The 20,481-nt window shown below is 37.0% G+C and overlaps 1 protein-coding gene across 4 annotated transcripts in view; it reads right to left on the reverse strand.

The window, feature by feature from the left end:
- The window catches only part of NUDCD1 (NudC domain containing 1), a 33,244-nt gene that overhangs the window by 12,265 nt on the left and 498 nt on the right, over positions 1 to 20,481 (reverse strand). For 3 of the 4 annotated variants that reach the window (XR_007888671.1, XR_007888670.1, XM_051611144.1), the window contains exons 1-7: positions 18,864 to 18,897; positions 18,632 to 18,739; positions 14,700 to 14,854; positions 7,465 to 7,650; positions 5,953 to 6,136; positions 4,225 to 4,446; positions 919 to 1,126 (exon numbers count right to left, since the gene is read on the reverse strand). Coding sequence is in view for 2 of the 4 variants with exons in the window: in XM_051611144.1 (XP_051467104.1) it covers positions 919 to 1,126; positions 4,225 to 4,446; positions 5,953 to 6,136; positions 7,465 to 7,650; positions 14,700 to 14,854; positions 18,632 to 18,739; positions 18,864 to 18,882 (1,082 nt within the window). In the remaining 2 variants the exon portion in view is untranslated. Of the gene's footprint in view, positions 1 to 918; positions 1,127 to 4,224; positions 4,447 to 5,952; positions 6,137 to 7,464; positions 7,651 to 14,699; positions 14,855 to 18,631; positions 18,740 to 18,863; positions 18,898 to 20,481 lie in introns of those variants that run through there. The other variant, XM_051611145.1, reaches the window with a different exon arrangement.

Consider the following 20,481-nt stretch of genomic DNA (forward strand, 5'->3'; position numbering starts at 1 on the left):
ACCTGAAGTAGAATAGAAATTAATAACACAAACAACAGGGGAAATTCAGGCTAATTGATCCTAAAATTTAGTGGGGGAAAAAACTGTTGAACCGATTAAATTTACTCTGCTAACAAAAAATATGTTTAACATTTTGATTTTTTTTTTTGCTGTTTATTTTGAAAAAGTAAAGTTTTTCCTTAGTGCTCCAAAATATTACTGACTTTAGTTACTGTATTTATCACCAAAGTTTCTTAACTATATGATACACTGTCTTTGGAAAATAATTTAACAGTTTATCTATTTACTTCTCCACTGTGATCAAATAGAAGTGAATGGACAAGATTATTCTCAAAACAAATAGAAAAAACAGGTAGTCATACAGACATGCATGGGTTAATCTCCAGTAGCTCCTAACACCAAATATTGTTTGAGAAAGGCAACTGACAACATTAAAACAGGATAGTAACCGCTGCAAATAAACACAGGCAAAGCATGTCAAAATATCATGAGGAAGTTAACATTAGGAGCATTCATGTACCCCTTATGTTGCAAAGAACTCTGTTTCACAGCTCAGCTGTAGAAAACAATTTCTTGGGCCAGGTCAGTTATATGTGCTTTTTTTTCTGAAATAAAATAATTTATTATTTTGAAAAAGCTTTTCAGCGTTGCTTTAGAAAATAGTTGGTCATGTAGCTTATAAGCAAATAACTGTAAGAGAAGGGGATTACTTTCATAATTAGGAAAAGAAACAGTATTATGAGACAGCACATCAAAAGCCAGTGAACCATTTTCAGCACAGGAGGTAAGGTTCCTGTGAAGAGGGATGCACAGTGTAGTATTAAATGAGTCAGTTCCTAGAGGCTAGAAGTCAGAGATATGGTATACATTTCGAAATCAATTCCTATCAATAGGAAAACTAAAAGTCATATACAACACCTTTTGTTCTCTTTAATTATCCACGTGCAGCTTTCATGGTCCACAGATGAATAGAGTTCTCCTTCCATCAAAGGAGGCTGGTCTTTCAGCACAACACTCATCTTATCAGGGGAAAAGCGCACTTTTATGTCATCCTTAGTGATGTCTTGAGGAATGCTAACTGTTATTGTCACATCATCTTCGGTCTGCTGCCAGTAATAGAGAGGGTCTACAATTGGAAACATGCAGAAAATTGCAAACTAGATTACAAATTCTGTCAACATCAGAGCACGCAATGCTGGGAGGTATAGAATAGTTTGAAGAAGACTGTAAATTAACTTTTACTCTGAACAATTTACATAAAATAAATAAATTCTGATTTAGCAATTAAGTTCATTTGTGTCCCTTGCCTAAAGAGCAATTTATATTCACGTCCATGGGCATTAACTGTTAGTTAAGTTTATTGCAGCATCACAAAACTGATAACCAAAATGTACTTAAATACATGGAAACATGAATGATTAATAATTCTGTTGAAGAGATATCAGGTGCAGTGGTACTGCCAAGCTACTACATGCTCAGAAGTACATGCCATTCAGAGATGTGAACATTTTTTTTTTACCCATTTTGCCACAAGCTACACTGAGTATTCAACATAAACTATTTTAAGATGAACAAGTAGTCTTCATCTGTCTCAGCTGAGATGAAATAAAACTGCCTATTCAAAGGTAATGATTGACTTTTGCTCCTGGGTCTTAAATCTGCCTGTTGTCTATGCTAACTATTGAACTGCTACAGGCAGCGGCCTTTTAAGATAAATGTTTATATAAAAAGAAGGTTATGACACCATGAATGGGTAGTGCACAACTGGTCACAGAAAACAAAAATATAGACATTAATTTTAAGAAGAGCAAACTTGTACATGTTACCTTCCTATTTAGAGGACAAGTAAAGAATGGATAGACCCTTTGGAAGCTCTCAAGTTGTCACAACACAAGATTTTGTTGCTCAAAGCTCCATGTCCACAACTGTGACTCTGGAAGGACTCTTGACAACATTGCCTGTTACCACAAGTTTCCTGTTGCAACGGATCAGTCACAGGTGCCCGAATATAATTCCCAGAAACTATTAATATCTGAAATATGACAGCCTTCAAAATTCTAAACTTTGACAGACTGTATCTTTTATTAAAAGTCTTAATTTATAAGAAAACTCAATAACGTAGAAAAGTAGCTTAGATTTCCTCTCCCCAGTCTTCAAGACAGCCTTCTCATAATGTCAAAAATATGCAGAGGAAACAATGAAAGAACAAACTAAACCCCAAAATACCATTGTGCAACATAACCATCTTAATATTTCTTTATCTATTATTGTAAACTCCAATAAAAACTAGAGTTCTATTCCTGGGACAACTTGTTTTATTATCTGGTATCTGTTATGCCTGCAATTTTATATAACCATCCAACTAAAATTGCAGCCTACATTAGGCTTGGCAAAAGACAAATTCTTCTTAAGGAAGTATCAGACTTCCCTCTAAACTGGGAGTTCAGGTTCCAGTACTGTCTCTACCATTAGATTTTTGTGCCATGGTAAGTTTCCTAAAGGTACTGCTGCAAACAGTACTCCATGTTACAGATTTCTGAGCTTTGACAACACCATATGTGCACATACATGCTATGCTAAGAGCCATATAGTGCCCTTTACTGTGTTTCTTTAATGACACTTAGCACACAACTCAAGAAGCTTTGAAAATCCTTAAAGTGTTGAAGTAGCTAATTCAGCTGACAAGTGCATAGACGTTGCATTATGGTGCTCAGTGCACTGAAAAATCCTTTGCATCAAGTTCTATATAGAATCATAGAATCATTCTGGTTGGAAAAGACCTTTAAGATCATCAAGTTCAACTATTAACGGACTACTGCCAAGTCCCCCACTAAACCATGTTATTAAGGACCACTTCTTCATGTCTTTTAAATACCTCTAGGGACAGTGACTCAATCAGTTCCCTGGGCAGCCTGTTCCAGTGCCTGAGAATCCTTTCAGTGAAGAAATTTTTCCTAATATCCAATCTAAACCTTCCCTGGCACAACTTGAGGCCATTTTCTATTGTTCTATTGCTTGTTACTACAACGCCCTTTCACGTAGTTTAAGGTCTCCCCTCAGCCTCTTTTTCTCCAGGTTAAACAACCCCAGTTCCCTCAGCTGCCCCTCATAAGACTTGTGCTCCAGACCCTTCACCAGCTTTTTCACCCTTCTCTGTATATATTCCAGCACTCACACAGAATCACAGTATCATTCTTGTTGGAAAAGACTTTTAGGATCATTGAGTCCAACCGTAAGTGTCCTCAATGTCCTTCATACAGTGACGGGCCTGGAACTAAACCCATTATTTGAGGTGCAGCCTCACCAATGCCAAGAACAGGGGTACTATCACTACCCTAGTCCTGCTGGCCACGCTTTCTGATACAGGCCAGGATGCTGGTGTAATTCTTGGCCACCTGGACACACTGCCGTGTCATATTCAGCTATAGATAATTTTGTATTGTTTTCCAAACAGGCTTTTGCACCATTGACAAAGACTGTGCTGGCATCAGTTAGGATTGAGTCATTAACCAATGCCTCATATTCAGAAGCAAAAATCAGATCTGAAGTAGTAAAATATAACTACACAAACATATGTATTACAGAGCTCAGTGATATTTAAGAGAAAACAAAGCCATTAATAGGTTTTTTACACACTTAATTTTGCTTTTATGTTAAAGAAAAAGAGTATGGATGCCTTTTGTTGAAGCTTACTTTTTCTGAACTGCCTTCCCACTGGGGAAAATATTATCTTTTACAAGATTCTCATTCTTTTAAAAGTTGTTGTTTGTTTTTTGTTGTGGGTTTGTTGTTTTTTTTAAACTTAGAAAGACAGGAGCAAATTACTTACCAGAGTGCTTTCTCATGAACAACTACTTGGGAGAGTCAACAGGTGTCACACTGCTCTCTCACCTAGGAAGACTGGCTTACTGAATACTTCAGATGCCTAAACTGAGGTGTTGCCCAAGATATCAAAATCCTAGCAAATACTTAGCATAGTTGTGCTTGCAAAATATCCTTTACCTTAGGACAACAGAATTCTTTAAGTGTCTTTTATTGAAAAAAGCTTCTCACACAGGCTTATGCACAATATAACAAAAAAAAGCCAATTCATTCTTTAAAAAAAATGCAGAAGATAGCTATTAAGATATTAATTGCTAGTTTTCAAACAGATGCTGAACTGACAAGCTTTTTTCTAAGCCAAAAGAGAAAGCAACCTATCATAACCTGCTAGGTAAGTCTTACCCTTCTTCTCATTTGCTGCTTTTGCGTTGTCATTCTCTTCTAATTTGTCATTCTCTTCTAATTTGTCGTCCTCTTCTAATTTGTCATCTTCATCTCGCACAAATTTGAATGGTTTGTAGGAAACAATCATTAGACCATCCCCACTTGGCTCTATTGCTGCATAATGGGGGATTGATTTTCCTTGTAAAACTCTTCTTTTAAAGATCTCATATCTATGATCATCTATAAAATTAAAAAAATAAACATTACCAGTAATTAAACTAAGTATTATATGAGCATCTCATTACACTTTAAAGTATTAAGCAATCCTAGCAGTTAAATCACAGTACTGTAATTTGAAAAGAAATTTCTGTTTTCCAATGAGTTTTTGGTAATACACAAGTAGTAGGTGGGATCACTTTGCCTAGCCAACCAGACATGGCAGAGACTCTCACGGTTGTTGGTGTCAAGAGACATAATTACGTTATGAGGTTTGGGTAAACTGAGAAATGGCTTGTTGCCTTGGTTTGAGCCAGGATGAAGGCAATTTCCCTTTACTGACTTTTTTTTTTTTTTTTATCCTTCAGTAAGATTTCTTTTAACTAGTAGGAAGTGTTCCAGCTTAGATCGATAATGTTGGAATGCTTATGTTATTGCCAGGACTCCAAGGTCACGTCTCTGCTGGCTCAGACGCTACTGGGAGATCTGTGACCGCCCCTGTAGGAGGCTGAATTAGACAGACAGCAAAACTGGCCAGAGATATTCCATTCCATATATCTATGTAAGCTCAGAGGAAGGTCAGAGATCACAGAAGACAACTTCCTTCCTGCTTCGTCTTCCGTTCTCTTCCATCCATGGTCAGTGCCCAGGGAAGACTCCGTCCATCTATCACTGTCGACCCGTGGGCTGTGCATCTCCTGACCCTCATCACTCTGCTCTCTCCAGCAGCAGTCTGGAATTTTTCGGGACTGTTCGCAGCTCAGGAGATGCTGTGGGAGTTGCTGGGGGTGAGGGGAGGCAATAGGGGTTTTGCACATTCCTGAACACGTGTATATAATTGTACATATTTTCTTTTATCATTAGTACTTCATTAAAGCTGTCTAGTTCAGATTTCAAACCAGAGAGTCTCTCATTCTCTCTTTCCTTCCCTACCTGGGTGGGAGGGGGAGGGGATTGAGAGCATTGTTGTCGCTGGTTTAATTGCCAATCCTGAGTCAAACTGCGACACTTGTTGATGAACTATTTTTACTACAGTCTCAATTAATAAAACACATACACTGACAGTGTTTCAAGAGAAGTGTAGCAATTGCCCACTGATGAAGGAGGATGGTAAGTACTGTAATTCCTCAAAACAGCTTCTATTTTTGAGACTGCTGGAGCAGGTCCAGAGAAGGGCCACCAAGCATTAGTTAGAAATAGCTCTGTATAACCCTAATTTTACAAGATCAAGCTCAACAGGAATTGCATTTCATAACAAAAAGTAAAGTTCTATTTCATTTTCTAATCACCTTAACTGCACATGTATTAACCTTTACTTCTTCCTGCCTTCCAAATGTTTTTAAGAATTTAGGACTACAACAAATAACTTGATCTTACATTGTAAGAAAAAATTACCTATGTGAAATCCACCCTGAAGTTCTGGGGAAAGGAAATACCAGAACCTGGGGAACAATGAACTTCTGAGACAAAGAATTAAAACATGATTTAAAAAAAAATTACTCATCAGTAATATAAATGTAAAACACTTACGCTCTTTGCTTATCTCTGCAATTGTAACCCATTCCAAGGTGACATGAAATCCACTTCCCTTCGTGTCCAATTCATCTTTTTCTACCCTAAGCAGCAGCACAGCTACTGAATGCTTATTAGATTTTACAAATGAAACACTGTGCACTATAATAAATGGACTTCCTAGTTCTTCACTAAACACAATCTGGAAGACAAAATTGTAGCAAAAAGTCAGTCAGTTAAAACTGGAAGTCTCAAAAAGCAGTAAAAGGCTCCAGTGAATGTCAAGCCAGTTAAATTTTGTTTCCCACAAACCTCTCTGCCAATATGAATCCATGAATCTAATAAATTTCTGGTTCCTCTTTCCTTGGTTATCAAGCCACTGTTTGAAAAGCTTTTAATCATTATTGTTTGTATTATAAACCGCCTGCAATACCTCTGTTTATTACTACAATAAGTAGATGAACAATTGAGGAACAGAACAGGATCCATAAACACAGATTATCAACTGGGGGAAACAGTCTCACACTCAAGATGAAAATGTAGGCATTTCAACAAGGTCCTCACTAGTTTTCTAGACACCCCAACATCATTAAAATCTTTGTAGACCTTGACACATGCACATCTTAACATAAAAAAGTCCAGTGTGTTGCTACCAGTGCTTAATCATCAATCAGTACCAAGGGGAGGGGAGTTCTCTTTATTTGGCTACTATCTTTACAAAGAGATTAAATTTTCCTTCTCTAGAAAGTTTTATGACGGGGATTAGGAAACAAAAACCTATAATGAAACGAAGGGGTATAAATATCCATATTAAGGAGAAGCTAGGGTTAGAAGTTTTTGAATGTTTATGTATAATGTTTGGAAAAGTGCATTCAATATTTGGATCACACTAGGTAGGCAGAGTACATAAATATTACTGTCATACTGGAAGGCTATTAAGCACCACTGTCAGCATGAAATAATTTAATGCAGAAGGACTGCATATCTTGTAGCTTGAGACACTTAGCATTTGGTACCTATAGCTGGAAATTTCAATTCCAGATATATCTCAGCTTTTCTTAAAAAAAGTACTCATTCAGGAAAAACCACAAGAAGATAAAACCTAAATTAATCCAAACAGCAGAGAAGAAGAAATGGAACATTTTTTGTTTGCTAGAACATTTAACACATGAAATAAATGACAAGGAATTCAAGCTGCAGAGGTTGAATGAGTATGGGCTCACTCCAGACACTGTTATTGAAACTTGATACGGTTGTTCTGTTTCAAACACTTGAATTTTAGATATTTTGTGCATAAAAATACAATTCCTGTAGTCATAAGTTTAAAAATTATTTTTATGTATTTATATATTTTTACATATTAATATGGATTTTTTAATACTTGAACACAATTCTACATCAGTGAAACAGAGTTATGATTTAAAGCTTAATGCTTCACAACATTACAAACATACAAATCTCATAAGAAATACAAGAATAAGAACTATTTGGTAGATGTACAATTCTTAAATATGTTACTGCAAGACTTACTTCCCACTTTTCAGATGCACTGTTTCCACGCTTGCCTGATTTAATTAAATACAGTCTTCCCGTACCATCAGAAAGGGTAACCCATGTGGAAGATAAGAAGTGGACTGAGGCACAAAGGCGGTTATCATAAGCTGTCAAGTCTGTAGGTAGCCTGAAAACTTCTCTTGGTTTTTGTAGAGCAGTGTCCTATAAGCAAACAGTCAAGCACTAAGATTTTATGAAGTATTTATCAATTTTAGTGTCACAGACAAATTAAGAAAAACAAATCTCAGTAGCAATTCACCAGTTTCTTTGTGCATATTTGGAGAGAAGTGGGCAGCATGCATCATTCCCACATATGTGGAAAAGGTTGTGGAATTTCACTATTGAGTAGGTTTCTATATACTAAAAACATGAGTGTTCTATAATTAATATTAATATTTCAGCCCTTTTTTTCCCCTTTCATTTTGTAGCGCTGATTAAATTTTTAATTTTAAAAAAGCTTTTAGTTTCTTTTCTGCTAGCATTCTGATATAATCACTTACCTTAAATAATTATAGTCTCAGCAAAAAAGTGGAAACTTTAAAATACATGAAAGCCAAAGAATTGTACTTAAATTAGTTCATAAAAATTCACTTATAGATTAAAAACAATTTTAGCCTATTATCTTAGACAACTGGCATATTCAAACCTATATATAATTTATCAGCTTTCCCAGAATGGTAATTTTATTAAGTTAAAAAAGTAACAATTGTGATTAGCTAGCAAAGAAAAGCTGTAGTATTTCATATAATATTTGCAAATAACTTTTCCATCACATCATGATTATACTATGCATCCAGATTAGCGGCACACTGCAATCTTATTTTTTAAGCCAAACTACAAGCATGGGTAGTTTTTGAACATGAACAAACAGGAACACTACAGTGAATGAAGTGCACTGTGATATAACTCCAGTGAAAAATAAGGACATACGGATTTTTAAAAAGTCACACGTATCACCAAATAAAAAAAAAAATAATCCAGTATTTCATGCTATATAAACATTAAACAAATCAGACTAACAGTGCAAAATGAATGTTAGATTACCAATTTAATCTATGTTTCTAGTAACTGTTTTCAGAAGTCCTGCTTTAGTTCTGTGTTACCTTCTTCGTTTTCTGCTAATTCTAACAGAAGAAAGTGCTTTTGTGCTGTAAATTGGATTTGTAGCTGTTGTCATTAAGTACAAAGGCAGGCCTTCCAGGGTATCTTGTAGGTATTATTCTTTATCTTGTGCCCTCACTCTTCACATACAGGCCTTCCTTTGCCGAACGAGCCTTTGTTACTCTCTGCTTATTATTTGGCTTGCAGAATACCAGCAACTCCCCTGCCTGCTTAGGACTACAATTTACCCCCCCTTTGTGAGCTGAAGTGATTTCTGAATATCTAAGAGGCTTGTTAGAAAGGAAAAAAAAAAACCAATAAAACCTGACTATATTTTTATTATTGGAAAAGAACAGAGCATCACAGTTTATTAAAAAAGGTCAGGACGTGCTGTATCAGCAATACAGCTTGATCAGCTACTGATGAAGTACATCAGGCTGCAGTATTAAGAGCAGAAATAAAATATATTTACAGAAAAACATAAGATGCAAACAGGAGATTCAGTAACATCACAGCCACATCTCCATAATCTTTTAAATAACTGAAATAGCACGTAATTTATTGAAGTTTTTAACAGAACCAATGTGCTAAATAAAACGAGCTGGCAATCTGCCACAAGTGGGGTCCCCCTGGGCTTGGTACCAGCCCCATACTGTTCAATATCTTCATAAATTACCTGGGTCATGGGATTGAAAGCAAACTCACCACATTTTCTGATGACACTAAACTAGGTGATGAAGTTGACATGTCATAAGGGAGAGCCATCTTGCTCAGAGACCCAGATAGGCTAGAAGAGTACAGTAGCAACATTGTAAAGATAAAGGCAACTGCAAGGTCCTATATCTGGGACAGAGTAAACAAAGAGTGCAGTACAAGTGTCTGGGGAATAGACTTGCTGAAAGGGTCAAGAGGGTCCTGCTGGACAATAAGTCCACTTACTGACGTGAGTCAGCAGTGCAATGCTGCAATGTGAAAGACAAATTGGATCCTGGGCTGCATCTGCAGGAGCATTTACTAGCAGAGGTAGAGATGTGATCACACCACTTTACTCAGCGCTTGTCAGGCCACACACCTGGAGTACTGTGTCCTGTTCTGGTCCCTGTAACTGAAAAAATACATAGACAGACTGGAAATGGTCTAAATCAAGGCCAAGAAGATGACTCCAGGGTTAGAGAACCTGCCCTGTGGGGGAGGACTGAAGGAATTAGGTCTTGTATCCCTGGAACAGATTCAGGGGGGACCTCACAGTATTCCAGTACTCTACAGGTGGCTACAAAGGCAACAGAGATTTTCTCTTCACAAGAAGCCACACAGAGAAGACATGGGCCAATGGGTAAAAGTTGCATGAGGAGAGGTTTCATCTTGACATAAGAGAATTCTTCTACAGAGAGAACCATCAAGTACTGCAACAACCTCACCAGGAACACGGCAGAGTCTCTATCACTGGAGGTTTTCAAGATGCAACTGGACAAGGTGCTAGATAATCTCATTTAGGCTCCTTTACCTACCCTTTTTAAACTAAATCTATCTTCTTATTTCCAACAACAAATAGACTATGTTGAGAATATAAAGAATGTTTATAGAATAAATTAAACTATTTTCAGTTTTATTTCACTATGTTCACTTCCAGCCAGTTGATCTACAATTATTTTAGAAGCTCCATAAATCAGAAAAGTGCTCATTAGTAAGAAAATTCTTCTCTTGTTACTAAAAATCATCATTAGTATCACTAAAATGAAAATATATTTAAATATAAATATATTTTTTTAAATAGAAAAGCAGAATTTAGTAGGAAAACATTACAGGGACAGTTGTGAAGATACCTGCAAGTATGTAAAAGGAGGTACAAACAGATGTATATTTTTGTATGGAAAACCTAGGGAGGAAAGAATTATTTATCTATTCTGTGCCAGAAAAAATTCTCTCACTACAGTATGGGTAAACATGAGATTAATAATTAGAAGTGAAACACATCAGATTAAAACAGTGTCTCATTACAGGCCCTGAAATTTCAGTCACAAATTATTATAACATTTTCTAAGCATCTCCTGTCCTCTATTTTTACTCAAGCAATGGGTATTTTGGGGGGATGTGGAAATAATCTATATACATACCTAATTCTAGTAAAATAAACTCACTCATTCTGATCAATGAAATAAGGCAGTAAAAAATATACATAAAAAGCTCCATCTTTATGAATTCTTTGCACTTGTGCATGTGGTGCATGTGTATGCAATACAGAAAGAGCATATTTATGCATGCAAAGCATGCCATGGCTTCATTTGTTGAGAATCTGGTAGTTGAGGGGATTTCAAATCCTCCTATTTTACAGATATTATTAAAATAACTTATTAATTTAAAACATGTTCAAAGCTAAGCAAGATAACAGGGTTTCAGTAAGCACCATTTTAATAAGCAACAGCAAAGACCAGATGACAAACAAAAACCAGATGACAAAAATAAGCCTGCTTGCCTTTTGGGTCTACTTGAATTCATATTAGTTTACTGTGTATTACACAAAAAGGCTGAAGGGCTATTATAAAAACTGCAATGGAAAACATGCTAATTTGATTTTTAATTATTGAAAACATTCAGTAGACTCAGTTGCATCACTATGCCTCTTGAACTATTCCACTGATTTATAACACATTCAAGAAGGGAGAAGAATTAAAAAAAAACAACAACAAACCACAAAACCAACTCACAACCCAAACAAAACAAATGAAAATCCTACAAAAACTAGATACAAAGAATCTTGGCTTCCTCATCTTTTACTTAATTTTAAGGCATCAGGGAAAGGCAGTGTTTCCTGCAATAAGTGTTTCATTGTAACAATGTTCCATTGTATCAATGACTACTGTGCCAAGGGAAAAAAAAATAATCAAAACTCTATGCATCTTATCATGGAAAGAAGCAGCAGCAACCCTGTTAACAGTGATTTACAGAGCTATACTATGTAACATTCCAGAAGACCACACTTTTGCTAGCCTTAGAGTGAGTCTTAACAGTACACTTGAAATAGTTTTGAGTGGAATTTAAGAAAAAAAAAAATTATCAACTATCAACCATTTAATCTTCTAAAGTTCACATCAGATTTATCAGGACTGAGCAGGAATGTCAAGAATCAATATATCTCCTGAAAAAAAGTGAAAAATAATCTTTGTTACACATTACAAAGCCTCCCTCCCAATAGGAAAGAAAGGAAATGCTTCTATTCACAACCTTTCTGTTCACTAATGTAACTTTAGGCATTTATTAGAACAGTCTCCAATCAGTTTAACAATGAAAAGGATGGACTGACTTGAAGCTGAATCAAAACCGGCCCTCAAAACCTTTCTGTGCCAGCTGGTTAACAGGGGTTAATAGTAACTCCCTAATTCAGAAGTATGAGGGAATGCCAAGATATTATAGTAATGTATTATACTAGCAAGAACTGGCTAAAACAACTATAGTAATTTTAAGAGAAGTCAGGTTTACTCACTTTAATTAGGTTTAAATGACGGCAACAGTTCATTTAAGAAAAAGCTAGATGCAGCTTAAAGTCAGACCCAGTTCTTCACCTCCCTTCACTCCTCTACAAAGATTCTTCCTTTGTTTCACCATTTTTCACTCCCAAGTCTCTCGTCTTTTCCACTGGCCTTTAATTCTAGCTCTGCCCAATTCTGTACTTCTTGACAGCATACTCTGCTTCCTTCTGGCCTCTCTTGTTCAGCTCATCATTTCCAGATTTCATCTGGGTGCCTTCACTATACAACTGCTTTTTTCTCAGCAGATCCTCTGCCTCACCTGCCCATGACACTGAACCAGATTTTGAGCCTTTTAAGGCAGCCCAGGTTTCAAATTTGTGTAGAAAATCTGAGCAAGGTATTAACTATACTTTTTGCCTTCACAGATTACATCTTTTTAAACACCTAAGTTGCAGAAGTAATTAGTGATTTATGGATAACTAACACACCACTGTATTCCAATCAAAATTTTAACTGAAATAGGAAGCAGAACTAGAAACCAATTCTGCATTAAAAAGCCTATGTAGTCTTCCACTCTGGATTTAGGGTAAGCATATTAACAGGTTCCATCTTCTGTTTTAATTTTGGCTGTTGCTAACTTGTAAGATACACTTGTTTAAGACAGTATTATTTGTAATATACATTTAACTAATGCATGGCAGGCACATTTGTAATGAGACACCTTGTTGATGTTTCTGAATACGCATTCCTTTTTATACATATGCAAGCATGTTTCCTTTGCAGAACAGCACTGTATTGTGTATTAGGACACAAGATGGCAGCTATTTATTTCATAGTTGGGTGAAACTGAAACACGTGACAAGATAGTCACCCAGTGCCATTTTCTTCCAACAGACTCACCAGCCCTAGGAAAGAATTTTTATTTGTCAACAGCACATAAAAAATGCAAATTACTGCCTGTGGTAAAATCCTTTCTCTAGTTAATCTGCTAAGAAAGCAATTTACATGTGTTAGTGCCCTCCTAATACAAGAATGTATTTGACGTCTGTGTTGCTGGCATGGGGAGCTGCAGGGGTGGCCTCTGTGAGGAGCGGCCAGGGCTGCCCCATGCCACACACAGCTGCTGCCAGCTAAGCCCTTCAGCCAAAGTGGTGCGGAGCAGAGGTGAGCCTGCAGCCTTTAGAAAAGACCACGGCAAAGAAGATTGCCCCCAGCAGCCCATGGAGGACCACAATGAGGCAGATAACCACACGGCAAGCCATGGAAAGCTCATGTGAGAGAAAGCTCCTGGTAGGAGCTTTGTGTGATTTTGTTTTTCATCATCCTACTCTAGTCTTAATTGGTAATAAATTAAATTAATTTTGCCAAAGTTGAATCTGTTTTGCCCATGATGGCAACTGGTAAGTGATCTTCCTGGGTTTATCTCAATCCACTAGCTCTTCTGTCTTATTTTCTCCCTGTCCTGTTGAAGAGGTAGAGTAAGACAATGTTTGGGTAGGTGTCTGAGTCAGCCAATGTAAAGCAACCACAATGAAAAAAAACAAAACAAAACAAAAAAATGAGATTTTGACAAGCCACTGTTCAGAGAAGGCTTTCCCTGACAAGCTTCTTTGTCAATGTCTAAAGACATTCCCACTAGGAATCAAAAAAGTCTCAAAATATTTGGAATAAGTCTCAGATAATTATTCTGCCTCAGAACTGCCAAACCAACTGCTTCTATGCTTCATGAAAAGAAGTGGAACTGTTTTTGCTGCACCAGTTTTCAGGCCATCATCCTCTGGAAACCTGTATTTCCTGAAAAATCTAGAACTACCACTGCAGGATTTTTCTCAGCTTATCCCTGACCTAGTCATTTCCATCCCCAGAACCTTGCCACACTCCCTCAAAAAATTCTCACATCACCCTAAGTTTTCTTCTGTTCCACAGGGTTATCATTCAAATTCCTTGGTAGCATGACAATGGATATTTTTTTTTCCACACAGTCTTTTATTTCTTAATGACCAAGCACTACAACTGTATATAACAAAAACATGATGTCCACAGACACATGTCCTTTCCTTGTAATGGAAAATAGTGCATCCATGCATTAAAATGGCTCAAAAGAAAGAAAAACTTTGACTACTTAAGAACATCAGTATAAAAGCAGCGAACTGTCATGTTTTCCAGACTTGCCCTAGCTTGCTTACACTCTATTTCAAGTTTTCTCAGGAACACCAGCATCTTTTTGCCTCCAACAAGTGATTGCCAGATTAAGCTACCTGTCCATAAAGTCTTGCATAGGAATCTAATTCTAAATACACCTTCCTTCTCTCCTTATACCTACAGTGACAGGATTTTCAAATTAGGAAACAGACAAAAAACAAGTCACGTGGGAAACAGCCAGCAACTAGCTTGTCCCCATGTCCATCTTCCATAGATGGAAGAAGATGCAACACGAATGCAATATTATTAATGAAAAGATGCCAAAAAACTCACTTAAAATCCTTTCATCCTTCCCGATGAGCTCCATTTTTGTTAACCCACCTGTGTTCCCAGCAATAGCATCCTCCGTTTTTCGCATTTGAATCCTACTTGCCCTATTTTCTAACTTATCTACCCTAAACTTCTCAAGTTCAGTAATTTTTTTTTAAACTTTATTCTTACCAGAGTCACCGACAGATTCATTACCCTTCCAAACTGATCAACATAGTAGACATTATCCTGGTACCAGGAATCAAGGTGAAGATAATTATACATGCCAAAAGCACGCATGTGGTCAAGAGTATACTGATCATCACGAAGTTTCACTTCTGCTACAGCTGGGGAAAGAAAAGAAGAAGACTATTTTAAAATCTATTTATTCATAATCTAATAATTCAAAGTTTGAACTTATAACTACAAAAATTATTCTTAGTCCATAGGTCTGGTTTATATGAAGAAAAACACATTATGTACACGCAGCTTAAAATGTCTCCATAAACTTGGAAAGCAGGTCATACACCCTGAAGGCCTTGTCAGTCATTCACTGTTATCATGCAGTAACTATTACCATTTGTAGTGGCCTAATGTGGTGGGTTAACTTGCATGGCACACCAGGTGCCCACCAAAGCTGTTCTGTAATTCACTTCCTCTGCTGGACAGGATAGAAAATGTAACAAAAGTTTTGTGGGTTGAGGTCAGGACAGGGAGAGATCACTCACCAACTACTGTCACAGACAAAACAGAAATGACTTGGGAAAATGAATTTAATTTATTACTAATCAAAATCAGGGTAGGGTAATGACAAATAAAGACAAATCTTTAAACACCTTCCTCCCACCCCTCCCTTCTTCCCAGGCTCAACTTCACTCTACTTCCTCCCCCCAGCTGCACAGGGGTGGCAAATGGGGGAATCACAAGTCTGCTGTTCCAGCGCTTGACAAATCTTTTGGTGAATAAATTTTTCCTAATATCCAATCTAAACCTCCCCTGGTGAAACTTGAGACCATTTCTTCTTGTTCTATCACTTTTTACTTGGGACACTGCTCCCCACCTCCCTGCAACTTTCTTTCAGGTAGCTGTAGAGAGTGTTAAGTTTCCTTTTCACTAGGCTAAACAACTCCAGTTCCTGCAGCTGCTCCTCAATAAGACTTATACTCTAGCTCCATAACCAGCTTTGTTGCCCCCTTGATTAGTCTCTTAATCACTCTTGATATTTGCAAATCAACAGCATTAATTCCACTCAGCTCAAATAATTATTCATATTCACCCCACAGGAGAGACTTCTGTATCTCTGCAATTACTAAAATAATTCTACCCAAGCCATTGCCCTTCAAAAAAAAGACAGAATATCTACAAAGCAGTGAGAAGAAAATACACCTGTCAAAACAGGAAAGACTGTTACCCATTCCGAGTTCTACTTTAGCTAGCTAGAATATTTTACAGTAAATTACACTGTAAAATAAATTAGAAGGATGTTGTGAAAACATGTTTTAAAGCCGTTTGTACAATCAAGCTTTACCACACAGATATTTTTCCCAACATGACAAGAGATGATGTAAATATTCTGTAAACAATTAAAGACAAAACCAAATATAATCCAGGATAATTATATTCAGTGAAACCAAGTGCATGCCATCTACTTCCTGCATAGCTATGTTAATTGATCTGAAATTAGAATGCACATGTGGAAGCATGTCAAGCTTTTCACCATAGAAAACCTACAACTGTCCTATTTTGTAGAGCTTCCTTTCTCCACTTCTCCCACTCCACCCACCTAGACATGTTGCTACAGTCAGAATTGTAACTGAAACACATGCAAATAGCAAAAATAGTCCAAATTAGATGTGTCCTAAAGAAAATTAATAACATTTCAATAAAATTCTTGGAACAATTTGTTATTGATTAGTTGATCATAAAGTGATAAGCTTTATAAAAGCTGGAACATGAATAAATTCTCTGCCCTTGGGTTTTTCAGTCTGCAGTCATGACAAGCACTGGATAGCAAGTCATCATAGGAGATCCAAATCCTTTGCAGAATTGAAATTGGCAATTAATTCTTCATAAACAGAAGTCAAAAACTATACAATGTGTAAGTGATTTTAAACCAGGAAATCAAACACTGTACTGCACTGTCATGAAACAATTCAAACAAGGTTATCAATTGCTTGCAGAATGGATACTGTATCCGCAGCTCTCTGCCAAGAAGAAATAATTAGAGAAACTATTCCATCCTTGAGTAATTGAAACCAATTCTGTGATCAGTTTAAATCTGTGAACAAATGCTATCTGCTAACACATACCATGTGCTCATATAGTTTAGAGATTTTACACTAGGATAAAGTCAATTCCTTCTTTTGTACAGCCTTCCAGGTTCAACTTTTCTTTATGGTCCTTAGAAAAATGAGGAGGAACCCAAAAGAGCTGAGTGTAAAAAGAATGAAGGACAAAAGAGAGAAGAAACAAAGACTTGGGAAAAAAGTATCTTCAGAAAAAAGCAGTTAATATAAAAGGAAAAGTAGTGTTTCAACCAAATAATTGTTTTATCCAGGCACATAGTTTTTGCTTTTTTTTTTGGTCAGAATTTTTTGCAGATCTTTTGTTGTTGTTTGGTTTATGGCTGGCAGAAGAGAGGGGAAGTTCTGTGCACTGGGTTTTGTTTGGGGGTTTTCTGTCTTTTTGGTTTTGTTTTCGGGGTGAGTTTTTTTGTTTGGTTTTGTTTAAGAGTCACAGACTAATTCGTTAGCTTCAACTTTTTGGATTCAAATAACCAGCATCAGCTAATGACAGCTATTCAACATGGTCTCAATCAAGTTTCTGATAAACAAATCTGCACTACGAAAACCCAGATATTGATTAATACTCTGTCACAACAGAAAAGAGAGCAAATAAATAGAATGTATAAATTAAATCTCAGTTTCCAGTATTATTTCCCAATAACCCTAGTCACATCCTACATTTCACACTAGTACGAAGAAAACTGTTTATCTTTTCTAGAATTGCATTTATCTTCAGCTCCATGCTTAAAAATGAATTTGACTCAAAATAGTTCAAAGATAATTAAGCAAAGATGATTACTCACACTGTCTGTACTTGAAAGCAAAAGCACTAAATACAAAGCAATTCATAAGAATCAACAGGAGTAAGATGTCCCTAACCTCACTGGATCTTTATTACTCTGCACTGCAAAAAAACCCCAACTCTTCCGAATAAAGAGCACTATCAAGGGACTTTAAATGAACAGTGAGGTCCTACACCTGCCATCAAACACTATAAAGCTGAACTGGGAAAAAGAAGAGAAAAAAGGGTGCCAAAAAAACCCCTTACATTTCTGGATGTTTTATTCAATAAATCAAAACAACTGTAGAATCTTGGAAAATATGTAAAATAACTATATCATTATAATATTTTAGGGCATTGAATAATATATGCTTATATGTCATACTTTGTTTTGCAATGCCACCCAGTGGAAACCATTTAGTATTTCATGTACACTTACTAATGGAAGAGATATCAATTTATTTTCTAGTATCAGCATTAAAGGATCCTTCTAACTCTGCATAAATTATTTTTCTTTTAATATAAATACGTTTTTATTGCTAATGGCAGCAATCTCCTCATTGTTGAGTAAAAGTACACTTTTTATTGTGCACTTGTTTATTCTTTGTTAAGAGACTAAAAAAACCTTATGCTTTAATAAAACATACCTTGCTGAAAACAAGCATGTGCTGACAGATTCTACTGCCACCATTTTTCACACAGTTGTGAATAAGATCAGAAATGAGTCATGCTGACAGTCTTCCTAAACATTTGACATTTTTTCTGCTGTTGTACTTTACTTAGTCCCACTGTGAGGAAATAAAATCAAGCACTTTTCTCAATGACAAACATTAATAACCCACAAACTAGCAAGTTCTTTGTCAAGTTTCTGAGTGCTGGAAAGCGTAAGTCCTTGGCTTTCTCACACAGTATTAATTTCTTCTCCAGTGCCACCATAATTTGAAGAAGCCATGGCCTACAAACTCAACCCATTATTCCTGTGCAACATACAAGCCAAGTTACAGAAGGATGCCCTCAGCCTAAATACAAAAGAAATACAAAGTTCAGGTACAGAATACCTCTGTGCTGTGAGGAAACTGCCTTGGAGTAAGCAGAAGAGAACCAGCAAGGAGAGAGAGTCAGTTGTATGGCCTCAGAGAAGTCTGAAATATGGGCAAACAAAACACCTAGAAGACAGATACAGGGCCTGGCTTGGTTTATATTTCAGGTTACTAATTTTAAAAAACAACAATTTCTCTCCTCCTCTCTCTCTCTCTCTCTATATATATATATATATATGTGCACACTCACAGAGTAAGAGACTTGACATTAATGACTTAGTAGGACAGCTGAATAAGGTGGACTGAAATAAGATAGGGTCTTTGAGCTGTGGGAAGAGGAAAAAGACAACACAGGCTTGTGTACCCATCTTTTATCACACAAGTTACTGTAACTATTATGTACAATAAATGAACTGAAATTACTAGATCCATCTCTCCGTTAGCAATTCAATAATTCAAATATATAATTGAAAAATATGTAATCCTCACCTGTTTAGAACAGGTGGATAACTGATTATCCAAGAACCACAAAGCTTATTTGACCACAGCAGAACACAGAAGGCAAGCTAAAAGACTGCACCTACACTATGCTGTTGCCATACTGCTAAAGCTGTAGTCTGCTCCAAACACACACCGACTCACTCATATTTGGACTGTTTTATAAAAGGCGATATCTAAATGAGGATAGAAATGTCAAGACAACAAAACAAGAATATTGCTTTTGCATAATTTTCCAGTCTTATCATAGTTACACCTACAGTATCACCTTGATTTCATGCACTTTTCCTTCAATACACAATTCACATACAACTTCCATCTTAATGCTGACAGTTCACCATGGCAAACACACCATTCCGTTCCACTGTTAATATAATGTACACAACACAAACCTGAAGTAATACACAACAGATAACTCTGCAGAGAGATGCATTGTTCAGTAAATATATAGAGGTAGAGATCAGCCCAGTCAAATGGTATATTACTGTCCCAGCTTTATAAAAAAAGGAAACTAATACATCCACCCTGCAATAGACCTAAACTTTACAAACCAATAAAGGCAGAATGCCAAGAGAGTTCAGGAGGCATGGGTAAGATTGTAGGCACACATCCAACATGACTTTGTGCTAACATTCTTCTCGGAGAATTAGCCAGTTACTGCACAAGAACCTCAACTGCTAATAATGCACAGCAGAAAAAGCAGAGCATGGAATCCATAGCCTGAAGATCCACTTCTTAACTGTGGGCAGAGTAAGAAAGAAAAACAGCTAATTCGCTGAAGCTTGTCAAAGATACTAATTTAATATGTATTTGTTTAAATCACATGTACTCCATCACCATGGCAGGTACACCTGCATGCTCACACCTGTGTGCTCCCATGCGTGTGCCCTCCCAGATGTGCAAATGCACATACCTATGCTCCCAGATGTGAACTCTCACACGTGCAGAGTCCCAGACACTCAAGCTCACACATGTTCACATGCACACACATGTGCACAGCACCCGATGCACACTCACATGCACAGACTAATGTGTACACACATCCACACTCCCAGATGTGCCGGCTCCATGTGCACACGTGCATAGCACCAGGTGTGCACTCACATGTGTGCATGCTCATACATGCACATATTTGCACACTCCCATGTGCACACGCCTGCCCAGCCCTCTCCCACACATGTGCAGAGCACACTCGCTCCTCACCAGCAGAGGCCAGGCTCAGCTGGTCATCTGGCCCTACCATGAGTGCACAAGCCAAGCCCAGAGTTAGTACACGGATTTTCTCAACCATTTAGAACCTATGTTCAGACTCACAGGGGCAGATACTTGTAAGGCAGTGATTTGACAATAGTCAGAGACCTTGGTCCACC

The sequence above is a fragment of the Apus apus genome, chromosome 2, assembly GCF_020740795.1.
Source record: "Apus apus isolate bApuApu2 chromosome 2, bApuApu2.pri.cur, whole genome shotgun sequence".
Classification (NCBI taxonomy): domain Eukaryota; kingdom Metazoa; phylum Chordata; class Aves; order Apodiformes; family Apodidae; genus Apus; species Apus apus.